General features: G+C 37.7%; 1 protein-coding gene across 1 annotated transcript; it reads left to right on the top strand.

The window, feature by feature from the left end:
- The first annotated feature begins 19,383 nt into the window (after positions 1–19,383).
- Positions 19,384–19,868, top strand: LOC125360898 (histone H3.3A-like). The gene has a single exon (XM_048359059.1). The coding sequence runs from the start codon at positions 19,423–19,425 to the stop codon at positions 19,858–19,860; it is 438 nt and encodes a 145-aa protein (XP_048215016.1). The 5' UTR covers positions 19,384–19,422; the 3' UTR covers positions 19,861–19,868.
- Positions 19,869–20,615: the final 747 nt, after the last annotated feature.

The following is a 20,615-nucleotide window of genomic DNA, read 5'->3' as shown; positions in this document are numbered from 1 at the left end:
GCTGTATGCTGCTTTTCAGCATTTTGTGAAAGCCACTAGGAAAGAATGATAACGACTTCACTTCGGAGGCCTTTCCCTGTCCCAGCCAAAGTTCCCACCCACAGGGCAACAACCCAGGGGCCCTGTGCACAGGCTTGCCCGAAACCCCACAATTAGCCTTGCCTTCTCTCCACCTCTTCAGTAAAGAACCAGGTCTCAGAGGCAGACCACAGCTAACTGAGAGGAGATGCTTGGTCACTGGAGTAGAACTTGGAACCCATTTTCCTAAGGATGAGATGAAACTGTTCAGGAAACGTCTCAAATCTCAGACTTGAACCCCTTGCAGCAAGAGAGGATATTTCATTTGTTTTTCTTTACATTTCTTTAACTTAAGCAAAAGTAAACCATGTGTATTAGAGAGAGAGAAAGAAAATGTCTAGTAAATACAGATTATTTCCAGAGGAGAAAAACTAACAGTCATTTGTGATCTTACCACCTCCAGAAATGTTCTTTGCTATATCCTTTAATCAAAGATCTGTGGGTATATATATATATATATATATATATATATATATGAGCTCTTCAAAACTAGTGGCCATTTTATGATAGAGCTTTATGACTTTTCTTTCCACAAGCTGCTATATCTTTCTATATGAGCAAACATTTATATGTTATTAACTTTAATGGCTTTAATGGCTGCCTTGTTTTTCATGATAAACACTCCCTTTTAAAAGTGTTTAAAAGTGTTTCCCCTCTTTCCTCCATTTTTATGCACAATACAAAGAAAACTGTAATTAACACTTAGGAGTGATTTTTTTTTTACTATGTTTTCTAATTTTGAAATATCCTTTTCAATGGGAGACTACAGCATTCTTTTTGTCAGGAATATGAGGAAGAAACTGCCATTTATAAGGAAGATGAAGGGCCAGGAATATGGCCTAGTGGTAAGAATGCTTTTCTTGTATACATGAAGCCCTGGGTTCGATTCCCCAGCACCACATATATAGAAAATGGCCAGAAGTGGCACTGTGACTCAAGTGTCAAAGTGCTAGCCTTGAGCAAAAAAAAAAAAAAAAAAAAAAAGAGAGAAGCCATGGACAGTGCTCAGGCCCTGAGTTCAAGGCCCAGGACTGGCAAAAAAAAAAAAAAAAAAAAAGGAATATGAAATGTTTTATCTTTCCATGTTAAAAGACCACCACATATATTTATTCAAGTTGGGCATATATCTAAATATTCCCAGACACACATTTACTTATTTAATGTAAAGTTAATGTACAGAGGAGTTATAGTTACAAAAGTCAGGTACTGAGTACATTTCTTTTTGAACAGTATCACCCCTTCCCTCACTTTCTCTCAGTTTTTCCCTACTGTTCACCACCACAGACACACCATTTTAATTTAGTAGAAAATACTTTAATCTTTAGAGTCAATTTTTCTGTGGGTTAATGGAAAAAAAATAGTGGAATACAAGTCACATGCAAAATGTTTTAAAGTCTTTATTGGGCTTGAAATGATGAGAGTTTACATAATTAATCACAAGGGGATGTTTTCAGTAACAGAAATGATCATTAGGACCGCTATAGAGTTAAGTAATCTTTATAGCAATATAAAAATGCCATTTTACCCTTAGATGTTACCGAGATTTTGTCTTTCTTTTGTGCTCTTTGGCATTACCACGCTCAGTAATTGAATGCTACTTAATAATGAGGGTGGGTAATGAAACCATCGAAGCTAATGTGCCCATGGAAATTTCTGTAACACTAACCCTATGTATCACCACCGAATACTGTGATAGCCTAAAGCTAGGAAAAAGGGGAATTAAGTTGTGATCGGTGTGGTATTAAAAAAAATCACCCTGACTTTGAAAATTATTAGCCTTTGTTCTTCTTTATCTGTCTTTTTTTAAAATGATGTTTTAAGATGCAAATTCTATATTTCAGTGTTGCCTCACATTTCATCAACTGCTTGGGTAAGGGTTATCATAAGTTTTAACTATGGTTCACAACTTACAAGAATGTGTTTGGGTGTTTAGTAAACAGCTCCTATTTGATCTGTGTTGACAGAGATAATAATAATAATAATAGTATTCAGTATTTCTCCTCTCCTCAAGTCAGTGGTTAACTGGAGTTTCTGGAAACAGGGGGGCTTCATTTGCATATGAACTACAATACCCTCATTGAGTGGTCCAGTGGGAGGAGCAACCTGCCAGCTACCAGAAGATTTTTTTTCATCTGGAAAGTGTGAGCTGAGGATGACAATGCTGTGTGGATTAAATGGGAAAATGCTCATCTCTGGACGAGGCACCAAGAGCTCCTATCAATCTTTCACTCTCTGAACAAGCTGGCTAATTCAGTTGAGTTGAACAATTAAGTGAATTCCACCTTAACTTGGTCTCTCTGACAAAATGCCTCATGGCCAGACGACATGGTTACAGGCCTTTCTTAAACCTATTGGGTCAAAATTAATCGTGTCATTATTTGATGAAAAAAAATCACCCAAGAATGAAGTTCAGATACATTTACATGTCTAGAAACAAAAGTCACACAACTTTAGTCTAGATGTTTTAACTTTCATCTGTTCAGTGAAGCAACCCTTCAGTTGAGATACACGTCCTCTTATCACCTATGTCTTCTCATTGTGGCTTTTTAGCAAATGGTCACTTATTGAAAAATAGGAAAAGCTGCCTAAGGTATCATTTAATGAAGTACCTTTAAAATTAAAAAAGCAAGAATGTCTCTTGCACCTACAGAATGTAACTTAATTGATTCCAAACACGAATAGTTGGGTTTTGATCTCACTGTATGAAAAAAAAAAAGAGATAGGAAAAAAACCCACCTTAAGTCCTGGTTTAAACTTTAACTGAAAATAATTGATTTGTAAAATTTCTAAAGCAGTTCTTTAATCATTCGCCAAACTATTAATAAGCTAATAACCTTATCCTATTGAATTTCTCCATTTATTGTAGAAGTCCAGATTCTTGATGAGGTCTTTGTGCATCTAAAAATATGCTCTTTTTTTAAACTGTCAATTTTGCTGTAAAAATGAGTATATACCATCTGCCCTTTTTCCTGGTTCTGGGGTTTGTCCTTAGGGCTTCGCACCTGTTAGAGAGGTGTTTTAACACTCAGCCACACCTCTAGTCCCTTTTGCTTTAGTTGTTTTGTATATATGTTCTTGTGTTTTTGCATGAGGCTGGCTTCCAACTTCAATCCTCTTCAATATGCTCCTGGATGGCTGGGATTGTAGGTGTGCACTACCATGCTAGACTGGGGTTTCATTAATTCTTTTTTTTTTTTTTTCCAGCTAGCTTCTAATGGCAATCCTCCCCTTCCTCCTGAGTAGCTGGGATTATAAGTATCTGCCACCATGCTCTACCTAGCACCTTTCTTTTGAGGAACTTTCCACTGACACTTATTTTTAAATGCAAGTGGAGAAGAGGGCAGTAGAGTGTAATAAGGGAAGAACTCACCTCATGCTCATTTTGACTTTGTTTTTTAATTTATTTTTATTTTTTTAAACTGATGTACAGAGAGGTTACAGTTTCATACATTAGGCATGGATACATTTCTTTTACTGTTACCTCCTCCCTCATTCCCCCCTCTCGCCTCCCCCCCATTTTGACTTTGAATTTTAGCAAACAGGTTTTTGTTTTTTAAAGGAAGTACACTTCACTTGTCTCCAGCTTTGCTGATGGTAGAAATAGAGATCATCAAATATAACTTGGCTCATATATTTGAAAACAATGTTCTTATTGTAAGTATCCCAGTAGGAATATTAATAACATTTCCCTATAAAAATGGACTTCTCTATTTAATTTTCCAGGAGAAGTAGTTGGATACAAACATTTCCTGTTTAGTATTTTTTTTAAAAATTTTTCCTTATTTACCAAAATACTGACACTAGTTTGTTCAAAATTAACTGTACTCATTACCTGCCTTACGTAACTGTAATCCCTCTGTATATCATCTTTACAATGAAAATTCTACAAACAGAAGTAAATTCTAAGGAAGTTATGTTTGTTGATCACCTCTCAATTGTTAGAAAACTGGCATGTTTAAATTTGTCAATAATAGGAAACAATGTAGATAGTTGTAGATAGTCATTTGAGATCAAGAAAGAAATGGATTTAAAAGTAAAAGCAATACATAGCTTTAATACTGTTTTATTTCATCAGATATGACGACTATGTGAGGCTGTGAGAATGAATGGGAATAGTTATATTTGAAACACTGGAGAATTAATTCGCTTCTCTGTCAGCATTTAATAGCAAAGAGATCTCCTGGAAGCTGATAGCCGATGCCTGTAATCCTAGGTACCCAGGAAACTGAGATCTGAGGATCACAGCTGGAAGCCATCCTATGTAGAAGAGTTTGCTAGAGTCCATGTCTAAAATAACCAGTAAAGGGCATGGCTGGAGGTATGGCTCAAGGGGTAGAGCAACAGTCTAGAGTGGAAAAAGATAAGCAAGAATATGAGGCCCTGAGTTTAAGCCTGGGTATGGACCCCCCCCCCCCCCACACACACAGTAAGAGAAAGAGAGAAATTAAAAACAAATACATGAAAAGAAAGGGAGAGATCAACACATCTACACTTGATTTTAAACTCCTCCCTCCACCCTCAATTTCCATTGGACTTCAAGCCTCCTCAAAATTTGTTTGGATGGTGGCTTGTGAGCCAGAGCCGTTAAAAGGGTGAGATCTATATTGTCTTGCTGTGAAAGCATTTTCTGCCTCATTCATTTCCTCAGCACTGATGAGTGAGTTTGGCACATAGTAGAAGCACAATAAGTTCTTGTGGAGTGGTAAATCAATTGAAAAAATAATAAAGAAAAAATGTGGCCAGAAAGGAAAGGGTGCAGGAATGGAGAAGTGATGCTAATTCGCTAAACTGGCAGGGGAAGGAATCTCAAATTTTCCAGCCAGAAAGCTTGGAGGTGGGCGTGGATGATGGCAGCAAGGGGAAAAATGAAGGGAGTGTCACTTGGTTGTCTTGTTTCCTCTGGAGGGTGCTTGGTGACTTGTCGGCGTCTCTGTTTCTCAGCTCCCCAGGGGCTTCGTTCTTCCAGTTGTCCTCTGCCTGTGTCAACACGAAGCTGGGCTGTTTTGGGTAATGAGCAGAAGGGATGAAGTGGCTCCCAGTTACGAGTGTGGGCACCCAACATGTCTAGGCACCAGTCCAGGACCTGCCACCTTCCTCTATCTGATCCCAAGCAAGCTTCTGAGTGGAGCTCAGCCTCGTTTTCCTCATCTCTGTATGTGGATTGATAATAATTATACTTATCTTATTGGGTTGCTGAGAGATTAATGAGGAGAGGCCTGTTATGAGTTCCAAATGAGACCCACACTATGTGTGTGGGGCTCATTGCCCATCGAGGGAGCATGCGCACTAAACTCCAAGCACAGGCCTGGCTCATGAGAAGCCCTTGGAGGTCCCATTCCCTCCTGTCCTGGCCACTGTGTCTGCAGCAGTGTGAGTAGGCCTGTGCTCCGCAGGATCTGAGGTAGGCGTCAGCTGTCCACAGTGAGATAGACCTGCATGTAATGAAGCCCTTCTGATCGGAGGCATTGAAATTCTTTGCGTATATCATCCCAGTCACTTTAATGCTGTTGTGGCAAAAGATACTTCTTCAACAGATCTTGTTTCTCACTTTAGGTGTTTGTCAAAGACCTAGACGGCAATTGGTAATTTCTGGGGTTTGTCTGGCTGTACTTAGTAGGCGGTTTATGTCTCTTAGGCTATGGCACTTTGCTGCTATATAGTGAGTTAAGATGCGCACTTTCTGGCCTGCTGGCTCAAGCGGCCACACCTCCTTGGGTGTGATGGGGCCGCCATTCTTCTTTCCAGAGAAAGAGAAGAGAAAGAAACGGTTGCACAGATTTTCCACACTTACCTATTAATAGTTGGTTTCAAGAAAAATAGGAGTCTTTATTACAATAACTAAGCATAAACATAGCTCAAAGCTACAAATATCCCTCTATAGAACATGCAATTAGAATAAGGTAATAAAGAAAATAAGCATCTAATTACAATGGGATGCATTTATCATAAACCTTTTGTGGTTTGGAATGTGAATTCCTTTTCTAGCTTTCCTCTGTAACTTTAAAGAAAGGTTGAAACAGGTAATTCCTTTGGATTTTTTTACATGACACTATGTCTTCAAGTTACCAACTCCTTGAATTTTTAGACTTGTAAAGATTCTGGTTTGGAAACCTGTCTCTCCTCTGCCTCTTTGCCCTTCTATTATAACACATACCATACCTTTTGTCAAGAAAATGATCCCTTAGCTACCAAGGTCATTATTTTCAGGGATCAGGCCCTGAAAGAAAATTTGGCTTAAGTTTTTGAGTAAGCTGCAATTTTTAAATTTTAAAAAAATAGTCATACAAGGGGGTTTCAACTCACAATGGATTCTTCTTTATGCTGTAAGAGTTTTGATAAGATATAATTCAGAGTGGAGCTGTGGTTCAACGTGGCAGAGTGCTAGCCTTGAGCAAAAACTAAAATAAAAAAACATGAGGAACAGTGCCCAGGGTCATAGTTCAGGCCCCACGACAGCATGTGTGCGCATGTGCGCGCGCACACACGAATGCACATACAATGTAATTCACACATATCAAGCATTTTACCCATTACCCATGGTTTTCAGTACACCCACAGAGTTATAGAAACATTACTATAATAAACTGTGGAACATTTTCCTCCTTATTCCCCCCCAAATAAACTTTGTATCCACTAGCAATCATTCTCTTTCCCCAGTATTCCCAGCCCAATTTCTAGGCAACCACTTATTTACTTTCTATCATTTTACATTTGTCTATTCTAAATAGCTTTTGCTCTTAAATCACACTACACGTACTTGGAAGCAAAAGCAATTCATTAAAAGTATCATAATAAAAAGGGATTCCCAATACTTTGTCTCTGTACCCACACAATGTGAGCTGGACAAGCTATGCTATTTTGCTGTTTTAATTATGGTATAGGGCAAATAATACGACATCACAGATCAAGTTTAAGAAAGTACGCGTTACCTGGGTGTTTTAGGAACTGTTCACTCTGACGTGTCAGGAGGCAAAGTTACTTGATTTATGACATGTGTGTTAGGGAGAAGATTCTGCTCAGTTTGGACACAGTTCTGGAAAGATTATGTGCAAGTACTTTCCCTACTCAGAACTGAATATTGACACAAATCTTGTCTTTTAATAAAATAAAATATTAATAATAGTTCTTTCCTGGGCAATAGCTGAAATGGTTGTATATATTCTACAGAGCATAACAAATGAAATTTGTGTGCAATGAAGGTCTTTCTGAATAACAAATGTTTTTTAAAAAATCATTAAATAAATGTTTTAAATAGAAAGTACTAAGCTAATGAAACATGAAAGTATGCTGCTTGGTAAAGGATAAACAAAAGTGGAGGTGCTTGCTTCAACCAAATAATTGATGAATAAGGTGATGGTATTTTGTACTATACCACTTATATTGCCAAGTTTTAGAATATCATGGAATTTTGCTGTTTTTCTGATGTGTATTTTTGGCCCTTACTCCTGCATTTCTAAATTGGCAGGTGGCTGGTAAGTCCCACCTTACTTATATTCACTAATCATGTGACATTTTCCTCTCCTTTTGGTGTGCTAATGAGCAAAAACAAATAAATTGCATTCAGAGCCTGGTTGTAAACATGTACGAAGTTATTTTCATTATAGGATAGCACAACATCTGTCTAAACACTTATGATGGTGGGAAAATGTCCATCATCTACAAAAATGAAGAAATTAGATCTGCTTGGTAAATAAATTTTTTCCTTTTTGTGAAATAAAATAAAACAAACACTGCCCAGCCCTGAATACTCCTGAATACTTTAAACTGCTTTCAGACTAAATAAATGTAAAAATAGCTGCATTTTCCTAAATTGCTTGAGTGAAAAACCATCAAATAACAGAGAAAGTCTAACCATTCAATAACATGAATCCTTCTCCCCCAACCTCTTTCTCCCACTGTTGGGTAGACTCCCTGGCTGAATCAACCTTGGAGAAATCAAATGGCAGCTCAGATGACCTGAATTGTACCCTAAGCATCACAATGCCTTGAAAGTTACTCTTTTCATTGTAGTCAATGGGATGAAAATACAAGAACTCCATTTCAAATTCACCTCTCTACTGTTAAAAATCACAGTTAAAAAATCATTTTTAGAAGACTGTTCACAGGAAAGGCTCAGGTGTTATTCTAGTCTGATTAAACCTGGTTGAGTCCTCCCTCTCTCCTTCTTTTAAATCACAACAAGACAGACTCTGATATGATGCACAGATTTTTTTTTTACAACAAACTGAGTTTTAGAATTATAATTTAGAGTGTATTGGATGTATCGCCAAAAGACAGGGTGGTAGAGCAATTGTAAGGCAGCTTTGTATTGTTGCTAGTCTGAGTAAATCTAAATCTTTTCAAGCTTTGCTTGAGTGGGTTAATTCCAGGACCTGAATTACAAGTGCAATTTGAATTACATTGCAAATGCTGAACTTACTTCACTTTAGCAAAGTGCTTTCTTTCCCCTTTCTCAGACTTATGAATTCTAGCTGTTTTGATGTTTTTTAAATGTTGAAATATTTCAGTTAGCTGTAAAAAAAAATAGCAGTTCTAGCTAGAACTGCAGGGAAAGGATTTTTTTCCTTTTTGGCTCTTCGTTTGTTAATTCTTTTATTTATTTCTGCTTTGCTTCTATTTTGTGAAATGTCTACTATTTAGCCTTGACTTTAGCCTTTAAAATTATAACAATACTTGAATCATTCCATGCAGCAGAGCATTAACTCCTTACAGTGTTCAAATTGAATGGGTGAAACATAAAACAGGTAAGAAATTAATCTATGATATGAACTGGTGTTTCTGATTTTGGAGATTTCCAGAGAAAATTCTGATAAATATAGTCACCTAGTGACCTTGGGATGTAAATCCATAGTGTGACAATTTTTTTAATTAAAATTTTTTCTTTATTGTCAAAGTTTGGTACAGAGGGGTTACAGATTCATATGTAAGGCAGTGAGTACATTTCTTGTTCAACTTGTTACCTCCTCCCTCACGTCTCCTCCCCTCCCATCTTTCCCTAACCGCCACCCCCCCCCCCCACTCGAGTTGTGCAGTTGATTTACACCAAATGATTTTGTAGGTATTGCTTTTGGAATGGTTTGTCTTTTTTTCCTTTGTCTCTTAATTTTGGTATTCCCTTTCCTTTTTGTTCAAAGAACAACCATGGTCCTTCATGCTGGGGACTGATCAGTTCTGAGAAGAGCAAACCACAGGCTTGGCTGAAACCAGGGGTCCTTGTGGAAATACTGGGAACAATGGTAGGCATTTCAAAAGGCAAAAGAGAGGGCAGACAAAATTTTTGATTATTTAAGACTACACAAATGTGTTGGTAGCATGAAGTGTATTATCAGGCTGTTCAAGCACGACACTAGAGCTTTCAGTCTGTGGAGGTATTTATCTTCTAGATGTTACAAAAGAAGTCTGATTGAATAATTGGCATCAGAGGACCAGAAAGTACAGGTTAATATGAGGAGTTCAAGAGCCTGACAAATATTTAAAGAGCAACTGTTAAATGGTGTATGAACACTGTTGAAAACTGTAGTAATTAGGGCTTTAGTAAAGAGCTAGAAATGAATTATTAATCTAGAACATTCTATGTTGTGAGTACAGGGTGAATTGGAGTGCTCATCCTGGCCTTCTTTTCCTTTCTAGGTTTTTAGTTTCTATCCATGAGAGCACCTCTCCATCACAGGACTAGGGTGATGTAGTATCTCATTTATTTAGTGACAAAGACAACACTAGGAGATCCTGGCACGAAAGGTGAAGTCCTGTCTATCTTCAGAAACAATCACCCAATAACTCTCATGTAGAGCTTTCTGGCTCACATGTTTATTATATTTCTTTCATGCCTTTAGTTTTTGTAGCATCAGTTTTTTTTTTTAGTTTCACCTTGTGTAATTGATGAAACATTTTGTTACATCAATATTTATAAATGAAATATTAAATTTGAAAAATAGCTAATTTTCAGTGTTCAGAGATATTTAAATTAAACACTGTGTTTAGCTCATGGTCTTATGATATGGGATAAATTAAACAAATGAAGTGACTAAAGACAGATTAGAAATGAGTCAATAATAAGTTCTATTAAACTTGAGCAAGGAGGAGAAGGAGGAGGAGGAGAAGAAGAAGGAAGAGGAGAAGGAGAAGGAGGAGAAGGAGGAAGGGGGAGAGAGAGAGAAAGAGAGGGAGAGAGAGAATATCCTTTTTAAAATGGAGGGGAGGAAGGCTTCAAAGAAAATGGTACTAAAAGAGATTTTGATTCCACATCAAGGATAAATATATCACAGACTTCCATTTAAAATTTTATTTAACCTATTTCTTCTCTGAATTGGCATTTCATAGAAACTATCCCTTTATGAATGAATTGTTCTTTGCATGGTTTACATATTACAAATAATACCAAATACAACTTTACACATATTTCTTATTCATTCTACAATTGCATAACCTGGATGGTTCAGTTAATTCAAGCAAAACAGAGCTACTTTCAACTGAAAATATTTCAGAATGCCTCCAAGTATTATTTTGGTCTCACTTACTGACTAACATGTGGTATAAATTTAGAATCCTATATAGACAGAAAATAATAATGGCATTAGTTCCCCCTTTTGTTTTCTTCGTATTTTTAAGGAAATAGCATTACATAGATAGCAATAGTGCAGTATGCAGGCAGTAACTTTTAAAACAAAGTCAGAGGCTGTAAAATTTAGCATTCTCATAACAGCATTAACTTTCTGGGGCTGCACATGCAGTTCATTAAGGGACCACATTTTGCTGTCTTCTCTGTAATTGGAAATATTCTATATGTACAATTTGAGTGAGTTAGTGTTTCCAGGAGACCTTAACTTTTGCATTTCTTGACTTTTTTATGTTTGAATTTGTAGCCCTAACATTTGCATTAACATAGTTATTTGCATTTCATTACAACTAAAGTTATCCTACTCAAGGGCTGAAATCCTAAGTGAGTGTTTATCTAAAGGTCTATTTAAATGAAAATTTTCAGCTTGGTGTTGTTTTTTTTAAAATTTGGTTTGTTTTATTTACTTTTTTGGTTTACCTATTAATAAGTTGATGCTACATTAATTTAGCATTTTTTTTCTGTATGTATAAGTTAAATCTAACACTTCAATCCTGGTAAGAATGAAAAGAACTGAGTAGCAATTGAATAATAGGTGGATACATAAAGAAGTACTTTATACATTATACAAACAGGAAAAATTAACAATGGAATTGCTGAGTTGTTTGGGTCAATAGCAACTCTCAAGAAAATTGTTCCAACAAAGAAAGGATGCCCTGGCCTTTCATAAAATCTTGCTGTTAGTTTTGGGTGCTTTATGTATTCTCCTTATGTTATTGTTTTTAACATTCCCAAATTGAAATGGAGACTAATAATCCCCCAATTCCGTATTTAAGAAAAGAAAGTTTCTAGGAGATGATGTGATTTTCTTAGAGACAGAAAAATAAGGACATGCTACACTGAAAAACAAAATCTAAATCCAGTTATACCTAGATTTTGGAAACAGGCATGAAGACATAGAAAAAAACAAATGTAAAGCAGAACACCAGTGCCTAACACCTGTAAGCCTAACTATTTAGGGGGCTGAGACTTGGAGGATGGATCATGGTTCGAGGCCAGTCCAACTAGAAAACTTTGCTGGAGTCCATTTCCAAAATAACCAACAAAAAGAAAGGCTAGAGGCATGGCTTGTGGTAAAGCTCCAGACTAGTAAGCATGAGGTCCTGTGTTCAAATCGTAGTACTCACCAAATACACAAATGAGGATAAGAAAGAAGAATTGCTATTTTATTTGTGAAGAAAACAAATGGCTCAAGAATCCCTATTGACTTTGTAAAGGCAGGAACTGGCTCAGTTTTGTATACTAGGCTATAATTCACACTAGGATACATCAGCTATCTTTCCAAGTAACACAGATAACATAAAACGGCCAATTATACTATATGTACTTAGATTCTAGTAATAAAAATTGTATTTGTAGGATTACAGCTACTACTCAGTATGATATGAAACCAAATTCTCTCTTCTTTGATTATGCTGCTTTATATACCAAAGGGCTGTAGGCATTCACAAATAATTTATGCAAAAATGTTTTAAAGATCTATAAATGTCTATAATGATGATTCCTTTTCTTGACAGAAAACAGGTTTCTTAGAAAAAATCTCAGAAGGTGTAAACCTTTAACAAAAAATATTCAGCTTAATAAAACCTTGTCAGAGATAAACATAGATTCCCTGAAGATTTAAGTTTTGTGAGAAAAGTAGGGAAGAATTAAATGAAGTGTGGAGATACTTCAAGAGAATAAAATGTTCCCTGCTTTCATTGAATTTACTATCTCCTCAGTAAGCTCGTAAGAAAAGAAACGAAAAGCAAAGTGAAGACAAGGAAACACACACAGGTTGGTAAGATAGTTTGGAGGTGAAATTGGCTGGCCTTGAGAAGAAGAGAGAAGGGAACAGAAGGTCTCCTGAGTTTCTCAGCTAGAACAGTACGATGCACAGTGAGTGGAAACAGTAGATGAGAAATAGTGATGCCTGGGAAATAAGTTAGTTTTCTTTTCCTATGTTAGAAAAACACGTCCTTGAGCTCTTACCAGGCTTATGAAACTCTAAGAAAATGCATCTTTGTTCAAATTAAAAGAGGAAATCTATGCACTGGGGATTGTGCTTAGTAGAAGATCTGCAAATACAAGATTTAATAAGAAGTGTGTGTGTGTGTGTTGTCTGTGTGTCTGTGTGTTAAGGGGTGGTGCTTGGAAACTCAGTAGCTGAGTGAAAATTAGCCTCGAATAAATTTTGGTAGATCCCTAGATTTGTTTTTTAGAATCTGCACAATCCTAGAGAATCTTTTAAGGATGGTATCGCATCTTTCTATAACTTTTAAAATTGAATGTAACCTATAATAATATAAAAGCACTTATGGAAAGCATAGTGTATATTTAGAACCATGTTAAGTAATGTATTATTTAAATGAATTATTGCCCATGATGGTAAACATGAACCCTATAAAATTCCTCTTTTTCAATGAATTTATTATCCCTTTCAGTTTGTACTAGCAGTATCTAGCACCTGCTCACCATGGAGAAGGGGGAAATCGGTTGGCATGGTCTAGCAATTTCCCCATTTGTGGGGGTCATCATTGAACAGGAAGTCGAGAAGTGTACAGTCCTCTTCCGAGTCCCTGCAAACACACACACCACTGAATTTCCCTTTTATTAATGAGCGGCTTGGCCTTGGAAAGGTCAAGCGACACACAAGTTCACAGAGAGCAAATGGCAGAGCTGGCAGAGCCCTGGAAAGCAGTGTTTTAATTGCTATGCTGGGTACACCAACAGTTGTTTCATTATATGTGAAGCCAGAGCTCATTTAATTCCAAATTCTTTTATCAGGAGAGGAAACTAAGCCCCCAAAAGTATTTTATTGATTTGCTCCAGAATATAAGCCTATTTATTTATTGCCAATGCTGGGACTGTAATTCAGTTTTTTAGTCATTGCCCCACAATGTGCTGTAGATACTTGGTTTATTATTTTTTTTGTAAACATTGTCCACAGAATGTTAAATAATTTATCACCTCATATGAATAAACAGCTATGGGGGTTATATTCCCTTCTACACATTCAGGGGAAAAAAAATCTTACCACCTGTTAATGTAAGAGAATCTCCTTGCTTGGAGGTTGTTAATTAGTAGTTTATAGATTTCTTAAAGAGTAGCCACAGTAATAATTATATTTGCTTACAACCTGCTACTGAGTTTTCACACTGGTAAACTATGAAAGTCTAAATATATTCCTATTCACAGGTACCTCCATTGTTGCCTTTCATACTAACTATGAAGCAACATGGCACAAATTTCGTGACTAAGAATTAGGGGCAGATCCAATGCAATTTCAGATCATCTTAGTATCAGGTAAGTAATATCATTTTCTCTAATCCTAAACTTAATAGTGTTAGAAGAAGAAGTAGGTTGGTTAGCATCATGATAAATAAAAACTTCAGACCTTCTAGTAAATTCTTACAACCCAATTTTACCAAGTTACCAGTGCTCTGAGAATTATAAAAAATAGTTATTCATCTCAAAAGAAGTTGTTAGGAGAAATGATTTTTAAACAGTACAAGTAATGTATCCAATGCCTAACGTATGAAACTGTAACCTCTCTGTACATCAGTTTGATAATAAAAATTTGAAAAAAAAGAAATATTCACGGGAAAATTAACGAGTGATAGTGCTGTTGTCTATGAAAGATATTTTTAGAGAAATTCTAGTTTTGAGACGACTCCAAATTTTTTTTTTGTTAGTCCTGGGGCTTGAACTCAGGGCCTGAGCACTGTCCCTGGCTTCTGCTCAAGGCCAGTACTCTACCACTTGAGCCACAGCACCACTTCTGGTTAGACTCCAACTATTAAAGCAACTGAAGACTGAGAAACTTATTTTTTCTAAGAAAGACACTATTGTCTACACAAATTTTTGACCAAAAGCTTTGCAAAATGAAGCATAACAATGCTATAAGTGGAGAAACAAATTTATTTTCTCAATAATTAATGAGGAAAGCCATTTTTATCACTTGGGAAAGATTTCATTTCTTCACTTCTATCAACCAGATGATTAAGGATGAAAATATGAAGTTGTTTTAAGAGTTAGATATAGAAATCACTGAAGAAAAGTTACTTGCTTTAAAATGAATCATTTATTACATTTCTTGGGTTTGAATGTAGCCTGACAGTGTTTCTATAGCACACAGTAGAATTACGATCTTTGAATGAAGAATAACTGAGTTATTACTGTTTTAAGATTATCCTGAGCATGGATTGGGCCTACGGAAACATAATATCCAAATTAACATTCGACTGAGGGAGAGTTGGAGATTAAAATGAAGATCTTAGGTATATGTCTGAACATTGTAGATGCACTTAGAGAGTCTTTGGCCTTTTTCTATTTTTTTTATTTTTAAGAGCTGGCACTTTAAGCCTGGGGAACAAACAGTTGCATTTTTGACAGTCATGTGAAGATTGGACTGGAAACTGCAGATTTGAGACCCTTTCTCTGTCAGAACTTAGAATTAAATGCACATCAAAAGCATTGGGAAGAGTAGAAGATCAGTGGGACATAGTAAAAAACTCTTAATGAGCAGATAGGCTGCTGTATAGCCTCTGTGATGTGTGTCAACTTAGTCTTGACACAGCCAATTCTCAATTCTCTGTGCAAGATAGAATGAGGGGAACAAGGATAATTGAAACCCTCAGATAATCCCCAGGTTCCATTTTAACCCTCCATCATAGCTGACTGCCTCGCAAGCCTTTCAGGAAACCACGGTGGAATGGCATATCCTGTCTGCGTTGTTGGCTCAACAGAGTACTCTAAATGTGCTGAAAAAACCATGAGTAACTAGGTAGATGAGGCTGTATCATTTAGGGCTCCAACAGAAAACGAGTGATACACTCAAGATGGTTGAAGAGAGTTTAATGACAGGACCCTTTTTGAAGATGAGTAGGATCCAAGGAAACACCATGGTATTAGCAATCTACCAGAAGGTTCTTTACTTCCTGAGGATGGTTGAAAGAACAAGAGCCAAGAGTTGTGTTTCCACCACATCCTTTTCTTCTGTGTCCTAAGGATAGTTCTGGGGCTCACATGAAACATGCAAACAACAAGCTTAGCCCTCATCCTATTCCACAGCTCACACAAGCATTGGAATCATTGGACATTTTTGGCCCCCTGGTAGTTAGAGGCCGAGCTAGAATACCTTTGCCTGCTACTGTTTCTGAAAACCACAGAGCTGGGAGAGCCACAGGGTCTCACTGCAGGTCACGATTCAGGATTAAAATTGACGTTAGAGTGTAAGATTTTATAACTCTGCCTTGACTCTCAACTTGCTACACCAAGAAATAAACACTTTCTGTCACCATCACTCTCCTTCCTGAACAGGGTGTGGTCTGTCACCTCGCTATCAATCTACCACATTTAGCTACAGCTCCACTTACGGTTTTCTAGTAGTTAATCTGAGATATGAGTCTTAGGGGGGCTTTTCTGCCCGGCCTGGCTTCAATTCATGATCCTCACATCTCAGCCTCCTAAGTAGCTGGGATTACATACAGGTGTGAGCCACTAGCTCCTGACCACTTGTCCTTTTCATTTATTCCTCACTTGTTGGAGGAGCTGTTGTAGCTCTTCTGTACTATAGCCTGCCTTCACGCAGTCTAACCTGAGTTTTCTAAGTTCTTGTAAACCTTGCTGAGGTGAGAACTCCATCAAGATCAGTGATGGTGGGCTCCCCTCCTACCTGCTCCCAGCAGCCTTTTTGTCATCCTGTTATTTCTCAAGTCCTCATTATCAGGAGGCTAAAACTTACCTAGTGCATGACAAATTACCTCAGATAGATATCCTACTTTCTGATAATTGTTTAGCCTCATCAAGATATGAAATGTTATTTTCTCTAACAAGAGACACACTAGGGAGCTTGGGCTTTATTATTTGCTATGGAAAATGTCACACCAGTTTAGAAAACTTCAAACTCCTCTTGGCTGTATCATTAGGAAAGAGTAATCTCATTTAACTGGCACTTTTACATCTACATCCATGCTTTAAAAACACTGAAGTGAGTGTTCTACAGCTATGTAAAGAAACACATTATCAAAGCATTAGGAAATGATTAAACTGACATTTTCTTAAGAAAACGAAAGGAGCAGGGAGGGAAAAAAAAGCCATTCTAAAAGGACTGAGTGCTACACACTCCAGATATTATCTGCAGTGCTTACTCAGGGATCTTTAAAGCAGCTTATTACGAAGTACCCTAAGAAGACAAGTGTGGATGTGTGCAGATCAGAGGATGCAAGCTAATGCACCTGCCAGATTTTACTATCGTACAAAGTGTGTCAATCAGCACTCAGACCTTGCATTTACAAGTGTGTTCTTTCAGGTTCTCTCTGTACTGTATCATTCATAACTCAATCCTTCAAGGCAGTAACCGTTCCACATTGCCAATTGTCATAAAAGGATAGGTACACACACACACACACACACACACACACAGCACTTGAAGCTATTAGCAATCTCTTTCAAACACAAAGGGAACATTTTTTTCTTCTTTATTGTCAAAGTAAAGTACAGAGGGGTGACAGTTTCATATGTAAGGCAAATATATTTGTTATCCAACTTGCTACCCCCTCCATCATTTCCCCCCCAATCCACCCCCTCCCCACTTCCTTTCCTTCCCACCATGAGTTGTACAGTTGATTTACACCAATTGGTTTTGTAAGTATTGCTGTTGCAATGGTTTGTATTTTTATCCTTTGTCTCTCAATTTTGGTATTCCTTTTCCCTTCTCTAGTTCCAGTACATGTATATACAGTATCTGGGGGTACTAAGATCAGTTACAATGATAGCAGGGGTAAAACCACGGTAAGAGAATATGAGAGAAAAAAAAATTATGGCTTCACATGACATGTTGAAAATAACTACTGTAATGACATACCACTTGTTCCCATAACGTGGAGTTCATTTGCTTAGCATCATCTTAGGTGTTCATAAGGGTGCTATTGAGCTATTGTGCTCTTCTGCTATGACTATCCTAGACATGTATTAATTGTTCCCTATGAAGGAAACCATAGAGTCCATGTTTCTTTGGGTCTGGCTCACTTCACTTAGTATGATTTTTTTTTTCCAAGTCCTTCCATTTCCTTACAAATGGGGCAGTGTCATTCTTGGGCTCCTTGGCACAGGACGAAACTTCCTTAATAAAGGCCCATAAATGCAACAAATCAAAGAAAGGTTGGACAAATGGGACTGCATCAAACTGCAGAGATTCTGCATGGCAAAGGACATAGCTTGCAAGATAAATAGAAAGCCCACAGATTGGGAGATCTTTACCAGCCATACAACGAACAAAGGTCTCATGTCTAAAATATATGCAGAACTCAAACTCAAAAAATTAAATTTCTCCAAAACAAATCCTCAAATAACCAACTGCCCCCTCAAAAATGGGCAAAAGACCTACAAAGAGACTTCTCTGGAGGAAATGAGGATGGCTAAGAGACACATGAGAAATGCTCTACATCACTGGCCATAAAACAAATGCAAATCAAAACAAGACAGAGATTCCACCTCACCCCAGTAAGAATGTCCATTATCAGGAAAACTAACAATAACAGATACTGGAGGGGATATGGCCAAAAGGGAACCTTACTACATTGTTGGTGGGAATATAAACTTGTTCAACCACTCTGGAAAATGGTATGGAGGTTCCTAAGAAGGCTAAACATAGAGCTCCCCTATGACCCAGCAGCCCCACTTTTGGTTATCTACCCAAAAGATTACAATCAGGACCACACTAAAGCCACCAGAACAACAATGTTCTTTGCATCACAATTTGTCATTGCCAAAATATGGAACCAACCCAGATATCACTCAGTAGATGAGTGGATCAAGAAAATGTGGTACATATACACAAAGGGAATATTTCAATAAATATAAAAGTGATGCACTTTTGATGATTCTGACTATTAAAGACACTTACTCAGCTAGCATTGAGGAAGTCTATTGTGCATGCTGGGAGCCCCCTTTCCTGTCCGAAAACATGCAATATTGGAAAAGCAGTAATGTACCATTGGGAAGAACCTTACAAAAGAGACAAGGCCACTCCAAACCACTGTCAGCCCTCTCAGCCTTGGTGATCTTAGAAACTAGCTGTGCTGTCAGCTACAAACTTTCTTCTAATGAAGATGGTCTATGGTATGTCTTTCTTCTCTCATAGACTTCCATGAAGGATCTGTATCCTGGAGCCCTGCTGGCTGACCTGTCTCTCTGACAGGGCTGATGTCATGAAACCAGGAGACTATGTATTAATGTCTCTTGAAATGAAGTGCTAATAAAGTGAGAAAAGGAACATCAAAATTATTTTTGATAGCTATGTGCGATCTTGGCCATGATATTTAACTTCTCTCTTCTTTATTTTGTGTGTGTGTATGTGTGTTGCATATTAAACAGAATATTAAAAAGAGATGTTTTCAAAGGTTGTTTTGAGGTTAAAATGTAGGCAATGCACACTAAACATGGGGGACAGACTATGTTATTTGGGCTGTTTGTTTTTCTTTTATTATATGGTGCTCTTAAAGCATTTAATTAAAGCCTCTCCTCTACATTTTATCATCAATCTCTTGAGCCTGGATTTTCATGTCTTTATGTTATAGTATTTCAGAAGATAGTGAAGAAATTCACATTGTCAGCGCAGAGCGGTGTGGTCGTTCGTTGGGATACTATCGTCCCTGAGCTCGCCAACTGCACCTCTTCACTGAGGAACAGCGGCTGCGCCGGTGGTCCGAGGAGCAGCCCGAGACTTCGGCTTTGGGTGAGAGAAAATGGCTCGAACCAAGCAGACTGCTTGTAAATCCACAAGTGGGAAGGCCCCGCACAAGCAGCTGGCCACCAAGGCTGCCCGGAAAAGCGCGCCCTCTACCTGCGGGGTGAAGAAGCCCCATCGCTACAGGCCCGGCACTGTGGCTCTTGGAGACATTCGTCGTTATCAGAAATCCACTGAGCTGCTCATCCGGAAGCTGCCTTTCCAGAGGCTGGTGAGAGAGATCGCTCAGGATTTTAAGACAGACCTGAGGTTTCAGAGTGCTGCCATCGGTGCGCTTCAGGAGGCTAGTGAAGCATACCTGGTGGGTTTGTTTGAAGATACCAATCTGTGTGCCATCCACGCCAAGAGAGTCACCATCATGCCCAAAGATATCCACTTGGCTCGCCGGATACGGAGAGAGAGCTTAAGTGAAGGCAGTTTTTATGGCGTTTTGTAGTAAATTCTATAAAATACTTTGGTTTAATTTGTGACTTTTTTTGTAAGAAATTGTTTATAATATGTTGCATTTGTACGTAAGTCATTCCATCTTTCACTCAGGATGAATGGGAAAGTGACTGTTCACAGATCTCAGTGGTGCGCACGGGGCTCAGGAGTGACAAGTTGCTAATATGCAGAAGGGATGGGTGATACTTCTTGCTTCTCATGATGCATGTTTCTGTATGTTAATGACTTGTTGGGTAGCTATTAAGGTACTAGAGTTGATAAATGTGTACAGGGTCCTTTTGCAATAAAACTGGTTATGATTTGAAAAAAAAAGAAATTCAAATTGTCGATTAATCAGTCATACTCCTCAACCTTTATCTTTTCAAAGTCATAATTTTATTTCTTTCCAATTGCTTCCATACTGCAACTTATCTATGTCCATGACTTTTTTCTAGTTGAATCTGAGAATAAAAAGAGCAAATAAATACCTGGAAATAAAAAGAATAAATACATAGAAAATATAAAATGTTAAGAAGTAGTAATTAGGCAGAACTGAGGATTGAACTCAGAGAATCACGCTGGCTAGGCAAGCATTCTACCACTTCATCCACACATCCAGCTCCTTTCTCATTGGTTATTTTCAAGGTGGGGTCTTTCTTTTTGTGCTGTGATGGATGATCTTCCTACCTATGTTTAACAGTGTTGATGAGGATGACAGATGTGTGCCAACCATGAAGATGGAGTCTTGGGAACTTTTGTGCTCAGGCT

Source organism: Perognathus longimembris, chromosome 12, assembly GCF_023159225.1.
Source record: "Perognathus longimembris pacificus isolate PPM17 chromosome 12, ASM2315922v1, whole genome shotgun sequence".
Lineage (NCBI taxonomy): Eukaryota > Metazoa > Chordata > Mammalia > Rodentia > Heteromyidae > Perognathus > Perognathus longimembris.
This window is presented reverse-complemented; position numbering and strand designations above follow the sequence as displayed.